This window comes from Oryzias latipes, chromosome 20, assembly GCF_053564925.1.
Source record: "Oryzias latipes strain Hd-rR chromosome 20, Olatipes_Hd-rR_3.1".
NCBI lineage: Eukaryota > Metazoa > Chordata > Actinopteri > Beloniformes > Adrianichthyidae > Oryzias > Oryzias latipes.
In genome coordinates, this window is record NC_136256.1 from 4,796,987 (window position 1) to 4,818,619 (window position 21,633).

The window sequence follows — 21,633 nt, forward strand, 5'->3', positions numbered from 1 at the left end:
CTGCTCAGTAGTATGCAAACAGTTGCCATCGATATATATTTCTGGGGTGGCCGTCACGTGAAATACGACGCGACACACATGCGCCATTACTATGCATTGAGTCTTGAAGTAATGACAAAGTCTAAACATGCAGAGAATCAATAACATACGCAATGTTTTACAATCAACTGCAAAAGTTATGACAGCAAAATTTGACGATCCAGAGGAATTACCCTGCGCAGGTTAGTGATCACATTTTATTAGAAAGAAATCAGGCTGAGAAGAGTGAAGTGGGTGCTAAAGTGGGTGCTAGCATGCTAGTTTGGGTCATCCATGTGGCCAGTGCTGAACTTTTTCTTGGACCCGGAGGAATGGTTAAGATTAGGATTAAGTTTAGGATTGGGGTTAACCCTTGTGCTATTTTAGATGACCCCACCCTAACATTGACGTATAATTCATACCATGACAAAGGTGGATAAAGGTGGAAAGATTTCATGTAATCCATGGACACCAGTGAAGATCTAAAAATGCATTGAAGAAAAACTGTCTAGTGGGTCTAGATGACCCCACTCCCACTGTTAACCCTTGTTCTATCTTAGATGACCCCACCCTTACATTGACATGTTCTCCCTACCATGACAAAGGTGGATAAAGGTGGAAAGATTTCATGTAATCCATGGACACCAGTGAAGATCACAAATCATTGAAGAAAAAAGGTTCAGAGCACTGTCTAGTGGGTCTAGATGACCCCACTCCCACTGTTAACCCTTGTTCTATCTTAGATGACCCCACCCTTACATTGACGTGTTCTCTCTACCATGACAAAGCTGGATAAAAGTGGAAAGATTTCATGTAATCCATGGACACCAGTGAATATCACAAATCATTGAAGAAAAAAGGTTCAGCGCACTGTCTAGTGGGTCTAGATGACCCAACTCCCAATGTTAAAGTGCCTAGGATAGCACAAGGGTTACAGTGCTCTGCCAGGGGATGGGTTAAATGTGGAGAACAAATATCACACATCTAGGTGTGTGACAACTAATGGGACTTTGAATACGTGCAACCAACAACAAAATTCAGCCTTAAAATACTTGCAGGCAATGCAGCAATGTGCAACTTTGCCGCACGTATTACGTGTGGCCAACATGAATTTCCATCAGTTACAAATACGTGCCAATAACATCATCTTTCTTATAATGTTTGATGTTTTCATTTATTGTTTATTACCTCAAAATTGACATTTTGGGGTTGAAGTGCAGGAATAAAATTGATTACTTTTACAAAAGGCTTTGTAGCTGAAGATTAGACACGTTTCCAAGCAATACCACTTTGTGGGCCATTTGTGTAAAGCATGTAAAAAAGCAGTTAGTGGACTAGTTTGTGGTAATTTATTTGTTTTGTTTGATTAAAACTAAAGAGAACCAAATTTACCAATGTTTGTGTTGTTTCTGATAGAACACATATAAAGGCATTTTTTAAAAATATCCTGGACTCTCACATGTTCTACAGATTCATCATCCTCCATAAATACTACAAAGAAAATTAAATTTAAAAAATCAATTAAAAAAAAGGAAAAATGCTCCACCCACCCTTGTTAAAAAATGTGTGAGCTAGCTAAGATCGCATCAGTTGTGAACTCAACAGGCGCACGCCGTTCAACATCTACAATTTCTAATTCCAACAGTTTTTCCACAGTAGCTTGCCATTGATGCCCGAGAAGTTACGAGACCATCGATAAAAATGTCTAGGACGGGTTTTCGTCTATATCTGGAACTGAAGGTCTTTTTTTTTAATTCAAGATAGCGGCCTTGTAATACATTAATAATAAAAAATAATAAATAAACATCAGTCACCAAATATGAGGTCAAAGGTCAGTGAAACTACTGTGGTGATAGACTTAAGCTGGCAGCATGTGCTTAAAATTTTGTGAAACTCGCATAAACAAAAATGATTTCTCATATTGTCGAAAAACACGAAAAACGTCAAATCTCAAACTTTGCCACAAAATGGCCGTGAAGCTGTAGGTTGTTTTGCCATCCCATAATAATTTCAAAACTTCCTTTGGATATCCCGACTAAGCTTTAGCCTACTGGGATGTCATCGTCCTGGGGATGGTGTCGTTTACTATGCCCAAAACTAATTTTCGCCGGGTATTAGGTCGGCACACATTTTGGTGAGTTTTCGTGCATGTGGCTGGGGCAAATTCTTGCTCAAATTTTTCCAACTATGAAAACAATTTGGTCCGTGCAGTCAGTAACTGCTGCAGGCCATAAATTAAAAACAACAACTTGAAAACATAAAAAGCTCCCCTCCCTGAATCGCCACTTTATCGTGGTGGAGGGGTTTGCGTGCCCGAATGATCCCAGGATCCGGTAGCTGGTTGGTGTTCCACCTCAAACTGCTATATTCACTTACTCCCCCCACTAACAGTTCTCTTTCTACATTCATTCAATATTTCACCAAGGGACCCGTCCCTATGCGCTGTCCCCAGAAGCTTCTTTTCATATTTCCCCAGTCCTGACTGGAAGACAGACGGTGACGTCTACTTTAGAAGGAGGGACATCCTTCTAGACCAGGGCGTCAAACTCATTTCGGTCCGGGGGCCATATTCAAGCCATCTGATCCCAAGTAGGGCGGACCAGTAACATAAAAGCAAAAAACAGCGTTGTTTTTTGTTTTTTTACTCAGTTGGAAAAAATGCCTCAACCAACATAGCTGCGTTATCACTTATTATTACAAATTCATTCACAAAGGCCAATGGATTTCAAATAAAATGCATTTCAGTTAAAAAAAATTGGTTTATTCAATTTTATAGAGATGAATATTTTACATCTGATAATGAATCAATCCCAATAATAAACCCAAGAGGGGCTACGTAAAAAAATGAAACACCCGCCTAAAATGTAAATGTGAAAATCAAGAAAAATTAAACTAAATTAAACTTGCAAACATTTGTGAAGATAAGAATTTGGAGTTAACCTCCCTTTCTCTCCTGAAACCTCACCCAGCCATCAATATCAGGATTGAGAGATCCTGTGCAGAAACACATTTACTGTCATTCAAGTGAGCAAAACACAATGAAATCTCCAAGAATCTTTTCCTGGTTGGCTGCCTGAATTTTGTGGCAACACCTGACTTCTTCCTGACCTTTAATGGGACGCTATCAGCAACCAGACTGACATCACATGACCAGTTCACTTCAACGTTGTTCAGCCCAGTAACTAGAGAGCTGACTATGTCATCAGCTGTTTTCTCCATCAACTCAAGAAACTCAGCTGTTGTTGGTCTCTTTAACACTTCTAATAAATATGCACAGTTGTGCAATATCTGTATCTGTGCTTTCATCAATAGTGACCAAAAATGCAATAAATGACTGGATTCTTCATTTGGCACCCAAGTTTCCTCAGAGATGTTGTATCTGCAGTGCAATGCGGCACTTCCGCCTTCAAAAGAAGCCTCAAAGCTACTCTTCTGCTCAAGACTCGGTTCTCCCGGGAGACACGGTCAGACTGAGGTCTGAATCGTCCTCCAGAGCGTTGTACGTTACAAAGCACCCTTCCTTTCACACAAACACAAAGACTCCGGCAGCAGTGATCAGACATGCTTGGCTCACACAGAGCATGTAGCCACACCGAGTGAGCACTGACGTCATCGCCCTGCCTCCCCCCTGGAAATGCTCACTGGTATTGAATTTTGCTACAGTTTTTGCGGGGTGAATTTGAAAACGAATATGCAATCCCCTCGATGCATTTTCACTTTAATTATGTCACAGAATAAAAAGAAGAAAAGGAAAAAGCATTTTGAAGGATTGCTTTTTCATTTTAATTTAAATCAGAATCTACTAGAACTTGTCTGAGGAGATCTGCATTTTATTTTTATTTTCTTATTTTTACCTTTTATCTTTAATTCAAATAAAAATATTGAGACGTAATGGTCATCAGGTGTATAAGTAACTGACATTATACGTGGTTCTGTCGGTGGGACAATCTCCCACACCTAAAGCACCTACTCAAAAGGGCCCCCCCAGCCAAAGTGAGGAGGACACTGCCTTTAGAGGCTCAACAGGGTCCATTTCTAAGACCCCTACCTTGGAAGTTTAAGTTACCTACATTTGTTTTTAGTTATGTTCAACTGTTAAGTTTTCTTTCTGTTCAGAGTTCAGTGTTCAAAATGAGGAGCAGGGAATATATGTGCAAAACACTAAAATGTGAAACATTATGTATGACAGAAACGTAAAACTGCTTACACTTAATATCAATGGCTTACATAATCCAGTTAAGAGGTGGAAAACATTGTCCAAACTAAAACAAGATAAAGCAGAAATAGTCTTTTTACAAGAAACACATCTCCCAGAGGCTGAGTATCTAAAGTTGAATAAAATGGGCTTTAAACACGTTTTCTATTCTTCCCATAGCTCAGGGCGGAGGAGAGGGGTGGCCACCCTGATATCTGGGGCAGTGAATTATCAACACGTATCAGAATACAAAGACAAAGAAGGCAGATATATAATGATAACAGGAAAAATCAATAGTATTCTAATAACATTACTAAATGTGTACGTTCCCCCTGGTAGCGACTGGTCTTTTTATAGACATATTTTTGAAATAATTTCAACAAAAAGTCAAGGAACCTTGATATGCGGCGGAGACTTCAATATTGTATTGAATAACTCACTCGACTCCTCAAATGGCAAAGGTGACTATAGAAAGATTGGGAAAAAGATGAGACATCTCATGGAGGAAATGGCCATAGTTGATTTGTGGAGGGAAAATAATCCAACAAAAAGAGAATATACTCACTACTCACATCCGCATAACGCGTACTCCCGTCTAGATTACATATTTATGTTCAAAAATGACCTACTAAGAGTGAAAAACAGTGATATTGGAACTTGTGCAATTTCTGACCATAATCCAGTTACAGTAAGTCTCTACTTGGCTGGACAGAAAAGAGCCACTGTTTGGAGATTAAACAATAACATCTTAAATTACCCAAATATCAAAGATAAATTAAGCTATGAAATTAAAGAATACTTAATACATAATGATAATGGTGAGGTCTCACCAGGAACTCTCTGGGATGCTCTAAAAGCAGTTCTGAGAGGGAAAATAATTAGCATCTCATCCTACCAGAAAAAAGCTAGTCAACAGAAACTGAAGAGCTTAGAAGAAAAACTGTTAAAACTTCAACAGGAGCATTTCCAAAGTGTAAAGACCAAAAATAAGACTGAAATTATAAAATTAAAGAAAGAAATTGACGACATCAATACACTGGCGGTACAGAAAAAACTTGTTTTAATGAAACAAAAATATTATGAAGTAGGCAGCAAATCTTTGAAACTTCTATCTTATAAACTGAGAAAACAACAAGCAGAGAGAGCAATTTATAAAATAAAAAATCCTTCAAGTAAAAAAATTGAAACGGACCAGGAGAAAATTCAACAGTGTTTTCATGAATACTATAAAAATCTCTACTCAGAAACAAACCTAAATAATAGTGACCAAATAGATGCATTTTTAAAACATTTAGATTTGCCAACTCTAACAGTTGAGCAAAATGAAAAATTGCTTACAGCAATTACCAAAGAAGAAATTCAATTTGCAATCAGAAAACTAAAAAGCGGAAAAATGGCAGGAGCAGATGGGTTTAGTCCAGAATGATATAAAACGATGGAAACTCATCTAATTCCAACCTTATTAAAAACATTTAACTGGGTGATGGAGAAAAAAACGACTCCATTGTCTTGGAACGGAGCAATAATCTCAATAATCCCCAAAGAGGGAAAGGACAGACTGGATTGTGCTAACCACCGACCAGTTAGTGTTTTAAACATCGACTACAAACTATTCACTTCTATAATATCACGGAGATTGGAAACAATTCTCCCAATGCTGATACATAAGGACCAGACAGGATTCATTAAACAGAGACAGACACAGGACAGCATCAGGAAAGTACTAAACATAATTCATCAAGTTGTTCAACAAAAACAGGAGACTCTAGTGATCAGCCTGGATGCCGAGAAGGCATTTGACTCGGTGAGGTGGACCTTTTTATATAAAGTACTCGGCAAATCAATCATTGAGACAATTTCAGGGTTATATAACAAACCAACAGCCAGGATTAAAATCAATGGGGACCTCACTGAGACGATAACCTTAGAAAGAGGAACTCGGCAGGGATGTAACATGTCTGCCCTTTTATTTGCATTATACATTGAACCTCTTGGGCAGTGGATCAGGCAAAGAGCAGACATTAAAGGAGTAAAAGTTTCAGGAAAGGAACAAAAGCTTTCCTTATTCGCAGATGATCTACTATCAACTATATCTCAACCTACAAAAACTCTACCAATAATTATGGACTCCCTTAAAGATTTTGGCACTCTGTCAGGATATAAAATTAATGTAAACAAGACACAGGTTTTAAATTTAAACTACAGCCCTCCTCAAAATGTTAAAGATGAGTACAAATGGGAATGGCAGGCAGACTCAATTAAATATTTAGGCATTGCTTTGCACAAAGATTTTACAAAGATGTTTGAAATGAACTATGGACCACTTAACACTAAACTACAGTCAGATCTACAATGGTGGAATGCAATACCATTTTTAGACCTTCACTCACGGATTGACTCAATAAGAATGAATGTATTACCACGAATGTTATATTTATTTCAATGTTTACCATTTCCCATACCCCAAAAGCAGTTTGTAGAATGGGATAAGATGTTATCAAGATACATATGGAGAGGGAAAAAACCCAGAATTAAATATAAAACCTTACAATTAAAAACAGATCAGGGTGGCAGAAATCTTCCTTGTCTACAAGACTATTTCTGTGCTGCCCAGCTGAGGCCTCTTATCTGCATGTGCTCTCCAGTTTACTCGGCAGGATGGAAAGATCTAGAGCTGAAAACTTTTGAAAAAATGCCATTAAAAGCTTTATTAGCAGATATCAAGTTACAGGGGGAACTTCCTTTACAGGATGACCCCTTACTGAATATGATGATTAAAACCTGGAATGACACAGTTAAAAAATGCAACTTGATGGAAGACTCAGAAATTCTCAGATGGTGTGCGTACGACTCAGAGTTCACCCCCAACAAATATGATGGTAGATTTAAGTTATGGATTGCCAAAGGGCTAACTGATTTCAACTCATTTGTTCATAAGGGAGCATTTCAAACATTTGATACCCTAAAAAAAAAACACGGGTTAATTTCTGACGACTTCTTCAGATATCTACAGGTCCGGCACTATTTCAATCAAAAAATTAAAATATCCACAGATGACCCAAGGTTTCTTAAAACTTTTAAAACGTTAATAAAAGCAATATGCCCTACGAAAATAATTTCAAAGTTATACAATAGTATCTTGTCGCACAAGGGGGAGAACACGTACTATGTGAAGGAAAGATGGGAGCGAGAAGGACGGCTCACTATCACAGAGGAGGATTGGGAACAAATATGTCGGAAACAATGGGTCACAACAGGATCAAAAATTTGGCGTGAATTCTGTTGGAAAAGCATAATGAGGTTTTTTACTACACCCTCTCAAAAAAAATACCTAGGAAATAGTAAATGTTGGAGGTGCTTCCTCACATGTTCCTTTTTTATTTATTATTATTTTGTTTTTGTTTTTTTTGTTTTTCAATTAAAAAACTGAGAAAGCATGAACATTGTAACATGTTAAAACAATGTACAATATATCCTGTGCTTTTTCAATAAAAAATAAATTTGAAAAAAAGAAGTGTCTTCATTTCTGCAGCTGCATCCTGTTCTGTTCACATAGAGACAAAGAAGAGGTTCACAATGACAAAGATCTGTCTCCATATTATAACAGGGATTTATTCATTGTGTAGCTTGAAAACCTTTTTTTTTTTTTTAATCAGCTGAGTAAGATTGAAATGTGGTGGAAATTGATTAAGCGGCTAAGTAGGAGCTTTTTCCCCCTCATAAGGTCTCACAGACTCTACCATTATGTCTACCAGTGGTCCACCAAAATAAAAAATATTATTTGGTAATACTATCAGCATGCTACATTGTATTTTGTATAGCTCAGCACTGTTGTGGGTGTGAACCACATTACATGTTTTGTATCACTACGCCGGCTTCTTTAAAACAACCTTTTGCTTCATCATCTGGACAAAAACAAGCGGTAAGAGATGAACTTTCTCTCTGAACTGATGCTTTATTTAACCCATCTGGACGATCAGCATATATATATCGCCGAATCTTGACTGCAGAGGTGGTGCTGTGCGACACGGACTACATGTTACGTGATGCGGTGCATCACGTAACACATAGTCCGCTTTTTGTGAGAAAAAAGATCCAAATCGGAAAAAAAACAAGAATTAAGGACTAAAACCTGGTTAATATGTGTTGCTTTTGTAACTGACCATGGTATAAGCGGGTAAATGGCCTTCGAATTGTGCGTTTATTATTTTACTCGGACGGTTCAGGCTTCCACGGTGTGTGTTAAAAAGTAATAACCGCACACTTCGTCAGCCATTAACCCTTACATATACCATGGTCTGGTTGAATACTCGATTTTGATTGGCTGCTTGGTGTGCATTAAAACCTGATAACCGCATGTTGAAAAAAGAAGTTCCGGTCACCTAGCTGAAATGTTTTGTATCACTACGCCGGCTTCTTTAAAACAACCTTTTGCTTCATCATCTGGACAAAACAAGCGGTGAGAGATGAACTTTCTCTCTGAACTGATGCTTTAGTCAACCCATTGGGACGATCAGCATGTATATATCGCAGAATCTTGACTGCAGCGGTGGTGCTGTGCGACGCGGACTACATGTTACGTGATGCGGCGCATCACTTAACACATAGTCCGCTTTTTGTGAGAAAAAAGATCCAAATCTGAAAAAAATACAAGAATTAAGGACTAAAAACTGGTGTGGTATGTATTGCTTTTGTAACTGACCATGGTATAAGCGGGTTAATGACCTTCGAAGTGTGCGTTTTTTACTTTTTAATGCACTTCGCTTCGCGTCGGACTTTTCAAGGCTTCCACGGCGTGCGTTATAAAGTTTTTGATTCATAATCATTTAAGTATTTCATCAGGGTGGTAGTTGTCATAAGATAAATGACAAATTTATCCTTTTGAGATGAATAAAGATTATCTTAATACATTCTAAATAGTGCATCTGATGTCATAAATTCAATGATTGTTTTTGCAATGTGACTTTTACAAAAAAGAAGTCAATGTTTGCAATAACTAAATGAATATGATGCAATAAAGAAAAAGGCTTTCTTGATAATCAAACTAGAGCAGGGGTGGCGAACACGCGGCTCTCGAGCCGCATGCGGCTCACGGCCAATAAGCATGCGGCTCTTTGCGTCTCATCATATTTTTTATATACTGTGCTTCATTTCATAGTTTTTTCCCTTTTAAACCACTCTCAAATCCATCAGAGGGTATTCAAAATAAATAATAATTAAAGTAACTTGGCAGCTTGTGTGTTTGTTTTGATTCTGCTCCCGACACATAAGTGACGCCAATCATTTGCGCGGGTTACGCCCAATGCCGGAAAACATGGGTAAAGATTTGATGTGCGTGCAGACCGGTAACCTCATGTAAAGCCCTGCGCGGGACTATTTTCTTCATCCCGCTCCCGCCCGCGCCCGCTGACTTTCTGACCAATCCCGCCTGCTCCCGCAAAACACATGTGTTACACTCCCGCCCGCACCCGCAATATGTATGTCCACTCCCGCCCGCACCCGGAAAACTCATAGAATTTAGTCCCGCACAGTAATAGAGATGCATTGATTTGTATCGTCTCCCGTCCCGCAGGAAAAAAACACGTATTTGTATTGATATTATTAAAGAGATTCATGTCCCTCTTCCAGCCTCATCTTTTCATGCTTTCCTCTTTTGTGTAATGTGCAACTTAATTATTAAATATATTTTCCCAAATCCTGTTCGGTTAAAAGTGTGCGTGTGTGCGCGTGCAGACAGACGGCCTGAAGCTCGCACCCCCAACATCAGGTTACATGACAGAGGCCATTGGGCGTCTCTACCAGCTGCCTTCACGGAGCTTCAGTACATAAAAATCCAACAGCCGCACAGCCTAACGTAGTCCGCTAATATATATTCATGAGATATTCATGGCAGCACTGATCCCGCGGGGTTTTTTCTTGCCGCCCGCTCCCGGCCGCAGCACAATTCAAACCGCCCAATCCCGCGAGATTTGGGCAGGATTTGCAGCCCTCTACCCTCATGGTCAAAATGGCTTAAGTAACCCTTGTTCTATCTTAGATGACCCACCCTTACATTGACGTGTTCTCCCTACCATGACAAAGGTGGAAAGATTTCATGTAATCCATGGACACCAGTGAAAATCACAAATCATTGAAGGAAAAAGGTTTAGCGCTCTGTCTAGTAGGTCTAGACCAGTGTTTTTCAACCAGTGTGCCGTGGGAGATGGTCAAGTGTGCCGTGGGAAATTACCCTCATTAACTGATCCAAAAAAATTTACCATCTCCAGGATATCAGCTCTTTGTTCATCCAAAGATAAAACACTGAGTAGTTAGGAATATAAAAGATCATAAAATACTTTTTTCTTTGTGATCATTTGATTCTATTAAAGATATTTTGATAAGTATGACGGTACCGAAATTAGCCGTAGCATCAGCTGTTTTCTGAAAAGTCCCGCCTCTTTAACTGTCTCCACCAATCATTCTTGGAGGATTAATCACACGTCATCAGTCTGACCAATCAGAAATGGTTAAAGTATTCACTTCCTTGTTCTGATTCTGCTCATAAAGTCTCTCAGTTCTAACAAAAATGCCAGCTAAAGCTCGTCTTTAGCGGTGTAGCTTTCCACAGAATCCGGTATCAGACCATTGAACAAGTGAACAAAACAATGAAACTCAGAGACGCTAGTCTGTCTGGCGGTCGGCGGCTGTTTGTACTACATCTCCCATGATGCATTGGATTAAAGTGACAGAGTCTCTGCGCACAATGAGTCTTTCTTTGACGTCTTGAAACCCCAACGAATACACATAAAACAGTTTTTAAATCTTTTAACTTAACTTTTATAACATCTTCTAGAAAAAACAGCTGCAACTTTCAGCTTTTTCTGCCACAATTATCACAAAAATGCATGTGAGATTGCAGAGGGACTGTAGATCAATACAGATTATGAGTTTCTCCTTGCCGCAGGATTTTTGTCAAGGTTAAAGTGTGCCGTGGCTCAAAAAAGGTTGAAAAACACTGATCTACATGACTCAACTCCCAATGTTAAAGTGCCTACGATAGCACAAGGGTTAGGATGTTTCTGGAAGAATGGCAAGATTATTATTATGAGCTTTTGGAAGTAGTAAATTTGTTCATGGCAGAAAAAAAAAGTTGAAGCTTTTCGAAGTGCACATTAAAAACGGCCATCATCCCACTTTCCTTCTCTGCGGAGCTCACAGCAGAAAGCTGCAATCAGAATGAATAAAGTGTAGAACGTGACGCTGCTTGCTCAACGGAAACTTTACTTTGCGATTTGAGGACCTGCAGCAGAAACGACCACAGATCCTTTTTCTCATCGACCCTTCTAATGCAGAGACTGACTGCCTGATATCCCCGCTTGTCACTGATGAGGCAGCGAGCGAACCGGAGATGATTGAGCTGAAATCTCTTTGAAAGAAGGCCCTGTTACGTTTTGGAGAACAGAGAAATACCCGTGTGTAAAAAAGCTGCTCTCAAGCTGCTGTCGACGTTCTCCTCAACATATGTCTGTGAGTCCCTGTTTATTACCTTGAAACACGTGAAATCAAGGCATCGGCCCGTTCTGACCGACACTCACGTAAAGGAACCAATCAGAGAGGCTACAACTGAATATAAACCAGATCTGCAGAGGATTACTAGAAACAAGATCATCATCCATCACTGCAGCAAGGTAAGAAATTCTGAGATGTAGTTTAGAAAACACACCTGTCTGAGCATGTTTGTGTGAATATTTTAATATTCCATCAATTATCAGTTTTTCATACAAAGTCAATCACTAATTTTAAATTTAAAAAAGTTATAAAAGCTTTTTCTTTTTTTTACTGAAGGATAAAATTTAATTTGTGCTACACACATCTGAAATGTAATATATTTAATGTGTTTATTGTGAATATGAATGACTTAGACACCAGAAGGATGATCTGTCCAGATGTTTGTGTATTTGTTGATGAATTTGCTGCCAGTCCCTGTATGACGTCAAGGTGATATAAGAGTGACGCCAATGTTTGTTTACAAGTGGCTCTGTGATGCACAGACTCACGTTGAACTGTCATTACATAAATGCACGTGCATGAATGTTTGTAAACAAATGTATCAGATCATGGGGGGGGGGGTCTTCGTTGTTTAGTTGTATGTGGGTGTGGTTTGTTTGTAAACAAACAACAAATAATCAAGTCTGTCTGTTCATTTGCTTGTTGTTATGAGGCCCCGCTCCAGCAAACAGGTGAGGGTTGAGAGCTCATGACCCCTTCGAGGTCACCGCACGCGCTCTGCTGTCACCGCAGAGGGGGCGGGGTCTCTATACAAGCCGCTGCTCCCCGGGGCCTCGCGGCACAGTGCGCCCATGTCCTCACCTCTTCATCCGCACGCGGGTGCAGGCGCGCCGTGGGCCGAGCTGCGCTCTGAGAACGGTCTGGACAATGATGAAGACAATGACGATGAAGATCTGGAGGACGCAGTGGACGCGCAGCGCCTGCAGAGCTTCATGCGGTGCCGCAGAAGGGCCCGCTCGCTCCCCGCGTGCACCGGCGCGCTGCTGGACTCCGAGTGCGGTCGAAAGCGCGTAACGTTCGCAGACTCCATGGGGCTGACGCTGGCGCGCGTGAAGCACTTCAGTGCGCACGAGGACCCACAGATCCCGTCCAAGGTGCTGTCCCGCCACAAGAGCTTCCCGCTTCAGCAGCAAGACCTGCACGCGCTCAGCCAGAGCCTCCTGGACCCGGACCGCCTCGTGCCCTGCTTCCCGGAGCTGCGGGACGCAGAGCGCCGAGTCCGGACGCTGCGCGTGTGTCTGGAGAAGGTGGCGGTCACGCAGCTGGATGTGCGCGCGCAGATTCGGGTCCTTACGCCCGGAACCGTGTCAGAGGTTGGGCTTAGGTACACCTTCAACGACTGGCAGTCACACGTGGACGCGCAGGCTCTACCCGCGTGCGCTGAGGACCCGGACCTGTTGGGGCAACGGTTTTGCGTCACGGTCTACACCCCCCCCTTTCTGGAGTCCGGTGCCGCGGTGCACTTCGCCGTGTACCTGCGGGGGGAGGACGGCGAGTTCTGGGACAATAATGACGGCAGCAACTACACGCTCCGGTACCGCAGCGCGTGCGGCGACGCGCCCTTCACAAGCGCCGCGTTCGAGGCCACCTGAGGCGCGCGTCAGCGCTGCGTCATGATCGGCGCTTTCCTCTGCAGAACAGCAGAAGCAGACCTGTTGGCCCCAGGTTCTGGTTCCTATAATCGTGTAGCGCCACCTGCTGGCAGGAATGCAGACCATGAACAACTGTAACTGCAGTGGCCAGCAAGAATCATAGGAAACCAGGAATGTGCGACTAAGTCTGTAGAACCAACAAACACCGAAGCTACAAGGAAAACAACAACAAAAGCTGCAACTTCTGCTCTGAGTTTACTTGTTTACCAAAAAATTGTACCGATTGCATAAATTTCTTCCACATCTCACCTCTTTTATCCACATGGTATCATCAGAACCCCCAAACAAAGAGGCAGATGTTCTGAGAATGCTGTCAGATTCATGAGTTTTTGTTGCCTTTAGAGTTGCTCTTTGGTCACTTTCAGCTGCTGCAGATCCGACATGGATCGAACGTCTGCATCTGCTGATGATGGATAAAGGAACGTGTTTTCCTGTGTTTTGAATGTCCTGGAGATCAGCCTCTTCATCCTTTGAAACATGGCAAAAAGTGAAACCCTGGCCTTAGTGAATGTTCTGAGCCAAAGAGCGACTGCAGGGTCAATTAGAAAACATAAAAAATGAAATCTTTCTAACCTGAAACACGTCTGTGCTTTTGTTTCGTGTGCTTTTCTCCAGTTGACATGGGAATGTCTGACATTTTCCGTGTGACCTGAACATTTACAGAACGATTTTTATTTTAATTGAATTGAATAAAAACAGTTAAAGACGTCATGTTTTGAATGTTTTATCCATTTCTAGTGCACTAAAATCATAACTGAGTGTGTTTGACCTTAGAGAGTGGATCGTTCAGCTCCTGTGAGGCTTCGATTCTTTCTGGGCAAAGTTCCTGACCCCTGGTGAAAAAGTCTGATTGTTGACCATAAACTGTCTGGGGTCAAAAATGTTTGTTGAATCAACTGATTCTGTGTATTTAGAGCTTCATTTGTGTATTATTGACCACAGATTTTTGCCATGGGTGGAGTCATAGAGGTTGAGGGGTAAACTGGACAACTTAATAACTTCTGGCTTCATTCTTAACCATTCAGCATCTTATGGGTAACGACAGAGTTTATCATCCACTGTATTAATGGTTGAATGTCTGATTATGTAGTTTATGTAGTGATCATTGAAAGGCAAAGAGCATAAACGTTTTAAAGGTTCAAATGTGCAGATATGCCAGACAAAAATGAAGTTCTTGTAAAGAAAAGGTTTTCTTTAATAAAAATATCAGATATAAATTAGTGTTAGACAATGGCTGATGTCGCTTTTAGAACAACATAAATGAAAATTGTTCACTTTATTCCATTTAAAACAGCTTTTTTTATGAGGCGTGGGGCATGACAGTGGGGGCCATTTTCAATCAATAGTGGTGAGCTGGGGGACATAAGTGAAATCTGCTGGAAACTGTACTGAGCAGAGGTGGTCAAACGATTCCTCAAAGCTGTGAGTCAGTTGCATGAAGCCCAATCCGTCTTGAGAAAATGGTGATGAATAAACCAACAACGTAAAATCTGCAAACAACCATGTGCTCTACAGGACAGACCATAATGGGGAAAAAAAAGTACTTTTTTAGCTCTACAATGCTGCGTTCATTCCGAACGCAATTCGCCTTTTACATTAGCGTTGCTGCCCCTCTTTTGCCGTGCTCTCCATAAAGGGGATGCCCCAGTCTGTTGTGGGAACAGCTACTGCACCAAAATTAACTTAAAAGTTGACAACTTGTACAGTATTTTCAGTGTAAAATGCTATCTATGTCTATGTTTAATCATTCAAAAACTACAAAGTAAAAGTACACAAATCTCTGCGAGGTCACAGTGCAGGACGTGGAGAACAAGTATATACCAGTCACGGTCTGGAATTATGCATCAAGTCACTTTATTCAACTTCAGAGTGGACTACTTCTAATAAATCTAAAGTCTAAAATACTATGTTTATGTACTAATAATTCAAAATCTACATAGTAAGAGTGCACAAATCTTTGTGAAGAGATAGCTTTTCCTGTGTGTTAATATTATTGTTGTAGTAATACATAATTAGAACAGATCGGGTGTTTTATTGTGAAAGCAGCGACAGTCGTGTTCCCGGCTCTGCGGTAAACTGTGTGATTGGTGGGAGCATGACATTTCTGAAGCGCGGCTGGCTTAACCACCGCTGAGCGAACGGCGGCCCTGCTCTTTAGGCAGGCATGGAGAAGCACATGCTCCTGGACTGACTGAGACTGCTGCCATAGTGGGCTTGGATCCTCCGGGCGGGTACCGCGGACCCGGCAGGACGGCTGGTTCAGACGGTGGCGTCTCTGTCTTCCTCCCAATCGAGGAGACACTCGGGCCGGCTCAGGTCAAAATAACCGCTCCAGAAGGCCGGAGTTTTCCTCCACCAGGAATCCAGCGCACAGCAGGGACGGCAGTATGGATCTCTGATGGCAGTAAGAATGTGCGCTCAGAGTGGTTAAACACACATGTGCAGTGATGTATGTTTCAGAGGATATTCCATTGGGGGTTCTGCGTGTCGGTAAATGACGTTGATCATTTGTTGACAGACAGCGTTCCTGTGGGGTCTTTAAAAGTCTTAAAAGCCTTAAATTAGAAAATTTGGTAATAAAAAGTATTTAAAAAGGCTTATATTTAGACATTTATATAACTGGGTCTTAAAAATAGAGCTCATTAAAACTTATCTGGTCTAAAGTTGTGTTTTTTAACCATGATTATGTCAGAGGTATCGGACAACCCAAGGAGGAGCACAGTGAGGGTAAGGTAAATGCAGTTTATTGAAGCTCAGGTGGTAACGGAGCCATGATACTGCCAGATGCACAGGGGAGTCTGTAACAGAAACACAAGAGAGTTATTGTTTGTCAGGTTCTACGAACAATACTCAGGCGGGAGCACTCCACCTCCTGGAAACAGCCTCTTGTGTGGAGAGGCACACAGGAGACAGCGTTGTGGGGAATGGGGAGCAACAGAGAATCCGTGAAAATCCAGTCCAGGGTCATGCACAAAATTTTTTTTCCAAAATCCAAAGTAAGGCAAAAATGACATATTTAAAAATCCAAATAAAACCTCAGAATGACGGGATAGCAGAGTGGATTTACAACACAACACACAGCAATGGAACAGTGAGAGCTCTGCTGGGAAAAACATTTGAAATAAACTGGTAGAATGTTGCTAAAGTGTTAATATTAGCATATGAGCTAGTATAACCTTTATTTGAAGTATCAACAAGAAGGTCCTAGTATAAATGTCCGCACAGCTTTTTTCTGTGGTTTGCAGCTGTCACAGGAGAGGACTGAGACTCTGACTCAACAAGGTGGTCTTTTGGCCTGAACCAATGGCAGTGTTGGGATGGAGGTTTTGCCTCATGCTCAACATGTCAACACGGCACTTTTTCCATTTGTGGTCAGGCAGCTCCACATCCCTCCTTATGCTGCGGACAAAGTTCAGAAATCTGGAAGCCGTCCTGTTGACAAATCTGACCTCCAATGTTTGTTCTGTCAACACTGAGATGAAACTCTGTAAGCAGATAAAAGTAGCCAAACAGACTAAATTGGGAATGTTGAAAGCACGAGCAGCTGATTTGGGAACGGGCGGTTGGACATAAAGAGCAACATCTGGACCAGAGGTTTAGCTGTCAGCACAGATAAGCTTCACTCCAATGTTTCAACAGACCAGAACACGCTCAGGTTTACATTTTAATAACATCATTTAGACTTCAGATTCAAAGACTCTCATTCATCCAGGTGATGTCTTGAAGTTGAGTTATTGCATCTGAACCTAAAGTCTTCTTTCTTTAAACTCATCCAAGTGGCTTCATCAGTTTTATAGAAAGAGGACCTGAAGTCCATCTGCTATTACTCAACATCAGGACACAATAGACCAGAGGACTGCAACCACAGCCTCCAGAGCCACATGGGGCTCTTCTAACTCTCCATAAAAGGACTTTTTGGCTGTATAGAAAAATACAGTATAAACACGAATTCATTTCTGTCAGAGATACAAGAAAAAAATGTTTCCACTGACAGTGTAGAACTGAAAAGCAGACACTTCTACTGACTAAACAATGAACAGAAATGAAGACAACTGTGGGTGAATAACATGAACCTGGAGGACAGAACACGACCAAAATCTCTACTGAACAACTGAAGTAAACAGCAGAATCCTCACAGAAACAGTGTGATAACATTCAATATTATTAATATGTTCAGCAGTCTGGGGATAAATGTCGTAGGAAATCTGGATCAAACCTGTTTCATGTTAATTATGCCTGCAACACATTGTGCCAACATAAACAGCCTTAAGTCTTCCACGTCTGTGATAAAGTGAATCAACTCATGTTGACAATAATTTGTTTACAAAAAGAAATGACAATTGTGTCACTTTAACCTACAGTAGCTGAGTATTTATCTATTAGTGGTTTGTTTTAAAACTTTACTTAATTTTCGCATTGTTTCAAGGACTAAAAAAAAAGGTTTTGCTGCCTTTTCCTGAATTAGAGCCGCTGTTCCTCTAAAATCCTGCGCACGTCCTTGGTGTCTATTTCAATAAAAATATGTATTATTTAGTTTGCGTTTCCATGGTTATGTACAATTGCATTTTAGTTTTATCTTTAACATTTGGATGTTTTAACCCTTGTGCTATCTTAGATGACCCCACCCTTGGGACAGCTGTTTGACCACCGGGGGACAGTCTATCAGCTGTCCCCAACTTACCCCCTTCCTCATATAACCTCATAATAGGGTGAGGGGCTGGGGGGCTTAGCCTGCGATGAGCCTTGGGGGGGGGATTACTAGGCAGTGGCCCCCCTCCTAAGGTTGCCGTATGGAGTGGGCCCCCCCTCTTTCGGTTTTATTTGCACCTTAGACATGTAGGGCCCTTGGTAGGGGGGGTGCTTGGACATCACTGCCAGCAAGCAGCGGATGTCCTCCTAGCACCCTACCCGCCAATTTTAACCACACTTTAGACATTTAGGGCCCCTTGGTGGGGAGGATGAGGGGACGTCACTGTGAGTAATCAGGAGATGTCCCCTTAGTGCCCTACCCGCCAATTTTAACTGCACCCCCCTTAGTACACACACCCCTCCCCCCTCAATATATACATCCCAACATAAACACACACACATGCACACACACACCCTCTCAAACACACATACACGCACACACATTTTGCAAGAAAGGTGGGACCTGGGTCCATCTGTCCCCTGCCTCTTCCCTGGTGGGGGGTACGGGCCCCTTTGCAACGGCGGCCGTGTCCCCGGGGTGCCGGCTTCCTGGGCCCGGCGGTGCTCTCTCCGCGCGGTGGGGGGGTTCACATTACATCTGAGCCGGGGGTGTCTGGTCCCTGGGGGGTGGGTTCTGGCCCTTGCTCCTGAGTGCTGGGCCCCGCCAAATTTCCAACTGTGGCCGAGCCTGGTCGGGCCATATTTACAACACCCCTTGTGGGCCCTCTTTTTTTTCCCCGGGGTTCCCCCCTCCTGGGCGGGGGCGGCGGGCCCCCTGCCTCGCTCCTCCCTGGACCAACCGTGGGCCGGGCGGATGGCTGCCTGGAGTGCGGAGCGGGTATCCCTTGGGAGGTCCTGGCTCGTACCTGGGGTTGGGGCGGGGGGATGCCCGGAACTCCTGGGTGGTGGTGGGGTGCTCGTTTGGGGCTGTGGGCGTCCTTCTCCGGTGGGGCCCCGCGTTGGGTTCTCCCGGCGCGGCGGGGGGGCTGCTCTCCTGGTTGGGCTGGGGCGGCGCTCTCTTTCCCTCCGTGCCTCCCTGGCCTCTGGCTCTGGGGGCCTTGCGGCGGCCCTGCTGGCCCTGGCCTGGGTGGTGGGCTTGGTCGCCCGGGCGGCGGTTGTTCCCTGCCGGTTCCCGTGTGGCGTTGGGGGGATTCCGGCTGCCGCTGCTGCTGCGGTGGGGGTCTTGGGGTGGGGATGGCTGGGCACTCTCCCTCCTTCTTTTCACGTTCCACCATCCATTTTAGAAGAACATAAACACTCACCTGAGCACTGGTGTTAGCTCACCTTTGCACTAACAGTTTGCATGACTGAATGACTGAAATATTTCACACTAGTCTGTTTTAAGGCATAAGTATGCGTGTGAACACTATCTGTTTTGTCTACATGTTGACATGTGGACTTTTTTGCAGCTAGCAGGTGTGTTTATAACATTTGAGTGTGTGTGTGGTCGGGCCCCGCCCTTTTTGTACTGCATTTGAACCTTACCATAATGATTAACAACCAGTAAACTTGCTGCTGTATGCTGCTTCATGGTCTTATCCCCCTTCCCCTCCTATTATCACCCCCCTACCCCCCCTCTCTCTAGCGTCCCTCTCTCTTCTTCCCCTCTTTCCTTTTCCGTCCGGTCCAACACCAAAGATTTTCAGACATGATTGAAATTAATAAAGTTTGGCCTCAATTACAAAAGGGGTTTATTCAGACATACCTTTGGTTTGTCTGAAGATTAATAACCCCTCTTGTTAAAGCAAAATATGTCCAACACAAGAGGCCCTCAGCTCTCATCTGTCTGCCAAGCTGTTGGACAGGACAAGTTTAAAAAAAAAAAAAAAAAAAAGATGACCCCACCCTTCCATTGATGTGTTCTCCCTACCATGACAAAGGTGGATAAAGGTGGAAAGATTTCATGTAATCCATGGACACCAGTGAAGATCACAAATCATTGAAGAAAAAAGGTTCAGAGCACTGTCTAGTGGGTCTAGATGACCCCACTCCCAATGTTAAAGTGCCTAGGATAGCACAAGGGTTACAACACATCTTTTAAGATACTGAAAAGGTTTATGAAAAATCAACAAAAATAAATAAAATACATATATAATAATGAAGGTCTTCATCAACAGAACCCTAATTACACACAAAAATGTGAATAAAATCATTTGAAACAATAAAGAACCTACACAAAACAACCTTTTTGCAACACTCAAGGCACTCTAAAAATCATAAAGCAACACTTTTACGTGAGTTTGTTCCACACATCTTGAGCTGGAGCCAGGACAGTTCACTATAGGAAGCTTATAACCCATCCAGTTGGTCTGCATTCACTCCAATATGCAGCAGAACAACTGCACAAAAAAAGTTAAATAAACATTTCCAGCTGAGTGTTGGATTTTTTCCCCTGATGTCTTTACTGATGATGAATTAGCACAAATGTTTGATGCTAATGTAAACTTCCCTTCCCTCCATTTTTACATCCATCCATCCATCCATCCATTCATCTATTTTCTGAACCCAGTGGATCCCTTTAAGGGTCATGGGGCCACTGGAACCCGCCCAGCTACTGTTGGGTGAGGGGTCACCAGTTTGTTGCTGAGACACACACTCACACGTTTACACCAAGGGCCGTTTAGAAACACTAGGCAAACCGATAAGCAGGAAGCTGGAGCGCCCAGAGGGAACCAGGCAAGCATGAGGGGGACATTCAAACTGTTGGGCAGCTGTGGAGCAGCTGTAGGGCGGTCGACCCCTGATCGGAAGTTTGCAGGTTTGATTCCTGCCTTGCCCAGCCATGCGTTGAAGTGTCCTTGGCTCTGGTGGATGGTTGGAGCCAGTGTTTGGCAGTGGAGCCGCCATCAGTGTGTGAATGGGACTGTGACTGTAAAGTGCTTTACAAGTATCATTTAGAGAAAAGACCCAGCAGGGATTTGAACCACAGCCTTCTTATTGCGAGGTGAAAATGCTATCTCATGCAAAGTCAACTTTGAGCTTTGAGTGTATTATATGTTCATTCCTCACAAAAACAACCCCATAGCGGTGTTTTGATCCAGTCACGCATTTCAGAGCATTCATCTAATAACCTGCGCTGCACCAGCCTTTTTCAAAAAAATAATTCTTTAGTGTGCCAAAGGTAATATATGATCATATCCAAGGATATTTTTTACTCTGAAAGGCTTAAGAAAACCATGATATGGACGCTTCAAACCACAGCCATTTCTGCCGTCTGATGGCTTATGTTCATTCCTGGACACAAACACAAAAAGATTTTTTTATTTGATTTTTTTATTTGAAATGGTTTATTTCAAGCAATTAAGTAGAAATAATACACAACAGCAATATAAACATCAGTTATACATTCATACAGTAACTAATCAAACTTAGGATAATTAGACATCAAACTTTATTTATAAAATAGCACTTCTCATGCATGTTGCGCAGCTCGAAGCGCTTTAACATTAAAAACAGAAAACACACAACATTACAGTAATCCAAGAAGAAGAGTTTTTATTAGAAAAGGAAACAAATGTTTTATTGGTTCAT

The 21,633-nt window shown here is 42.3% G+C and overlaps 1 protein-coding gene across 1 annotated transcript; it reads left to right on the top strand.

Annotated features, from left to right (window-relative positions):
• Positions 1–12,483: 12,483 nt before the first annotated feature.
• Positions 12,484–14,124, top strand: ppp1r3g (protein phosphatase 1 regulatory subunit 3G). Its single transcript, XM_011488638.3, has one exon. It carries the CDS (start codon positions 12,553–12,555, stop codon positions 13,351–13,353), a length of 801 nt encoding a protein of 266 aa, XP_011486940.1. The 5' UTR covers positions 12,484–12,552; the 3' UTR covers positions 13,354–14,124.
• The last annotated feature ends 7,509 nt before the right edge of the window (positions 14,125–21,633 follow it).

Coding starts and splice junctions, on each gene's coding strand:
- ppp1r3g (XM_011488638.3), top strand. CDS start 12,553: ATGTCCTCACCTCTTCATCCGCACGCGGGTGCAGGCGCGCCGTGGGCC.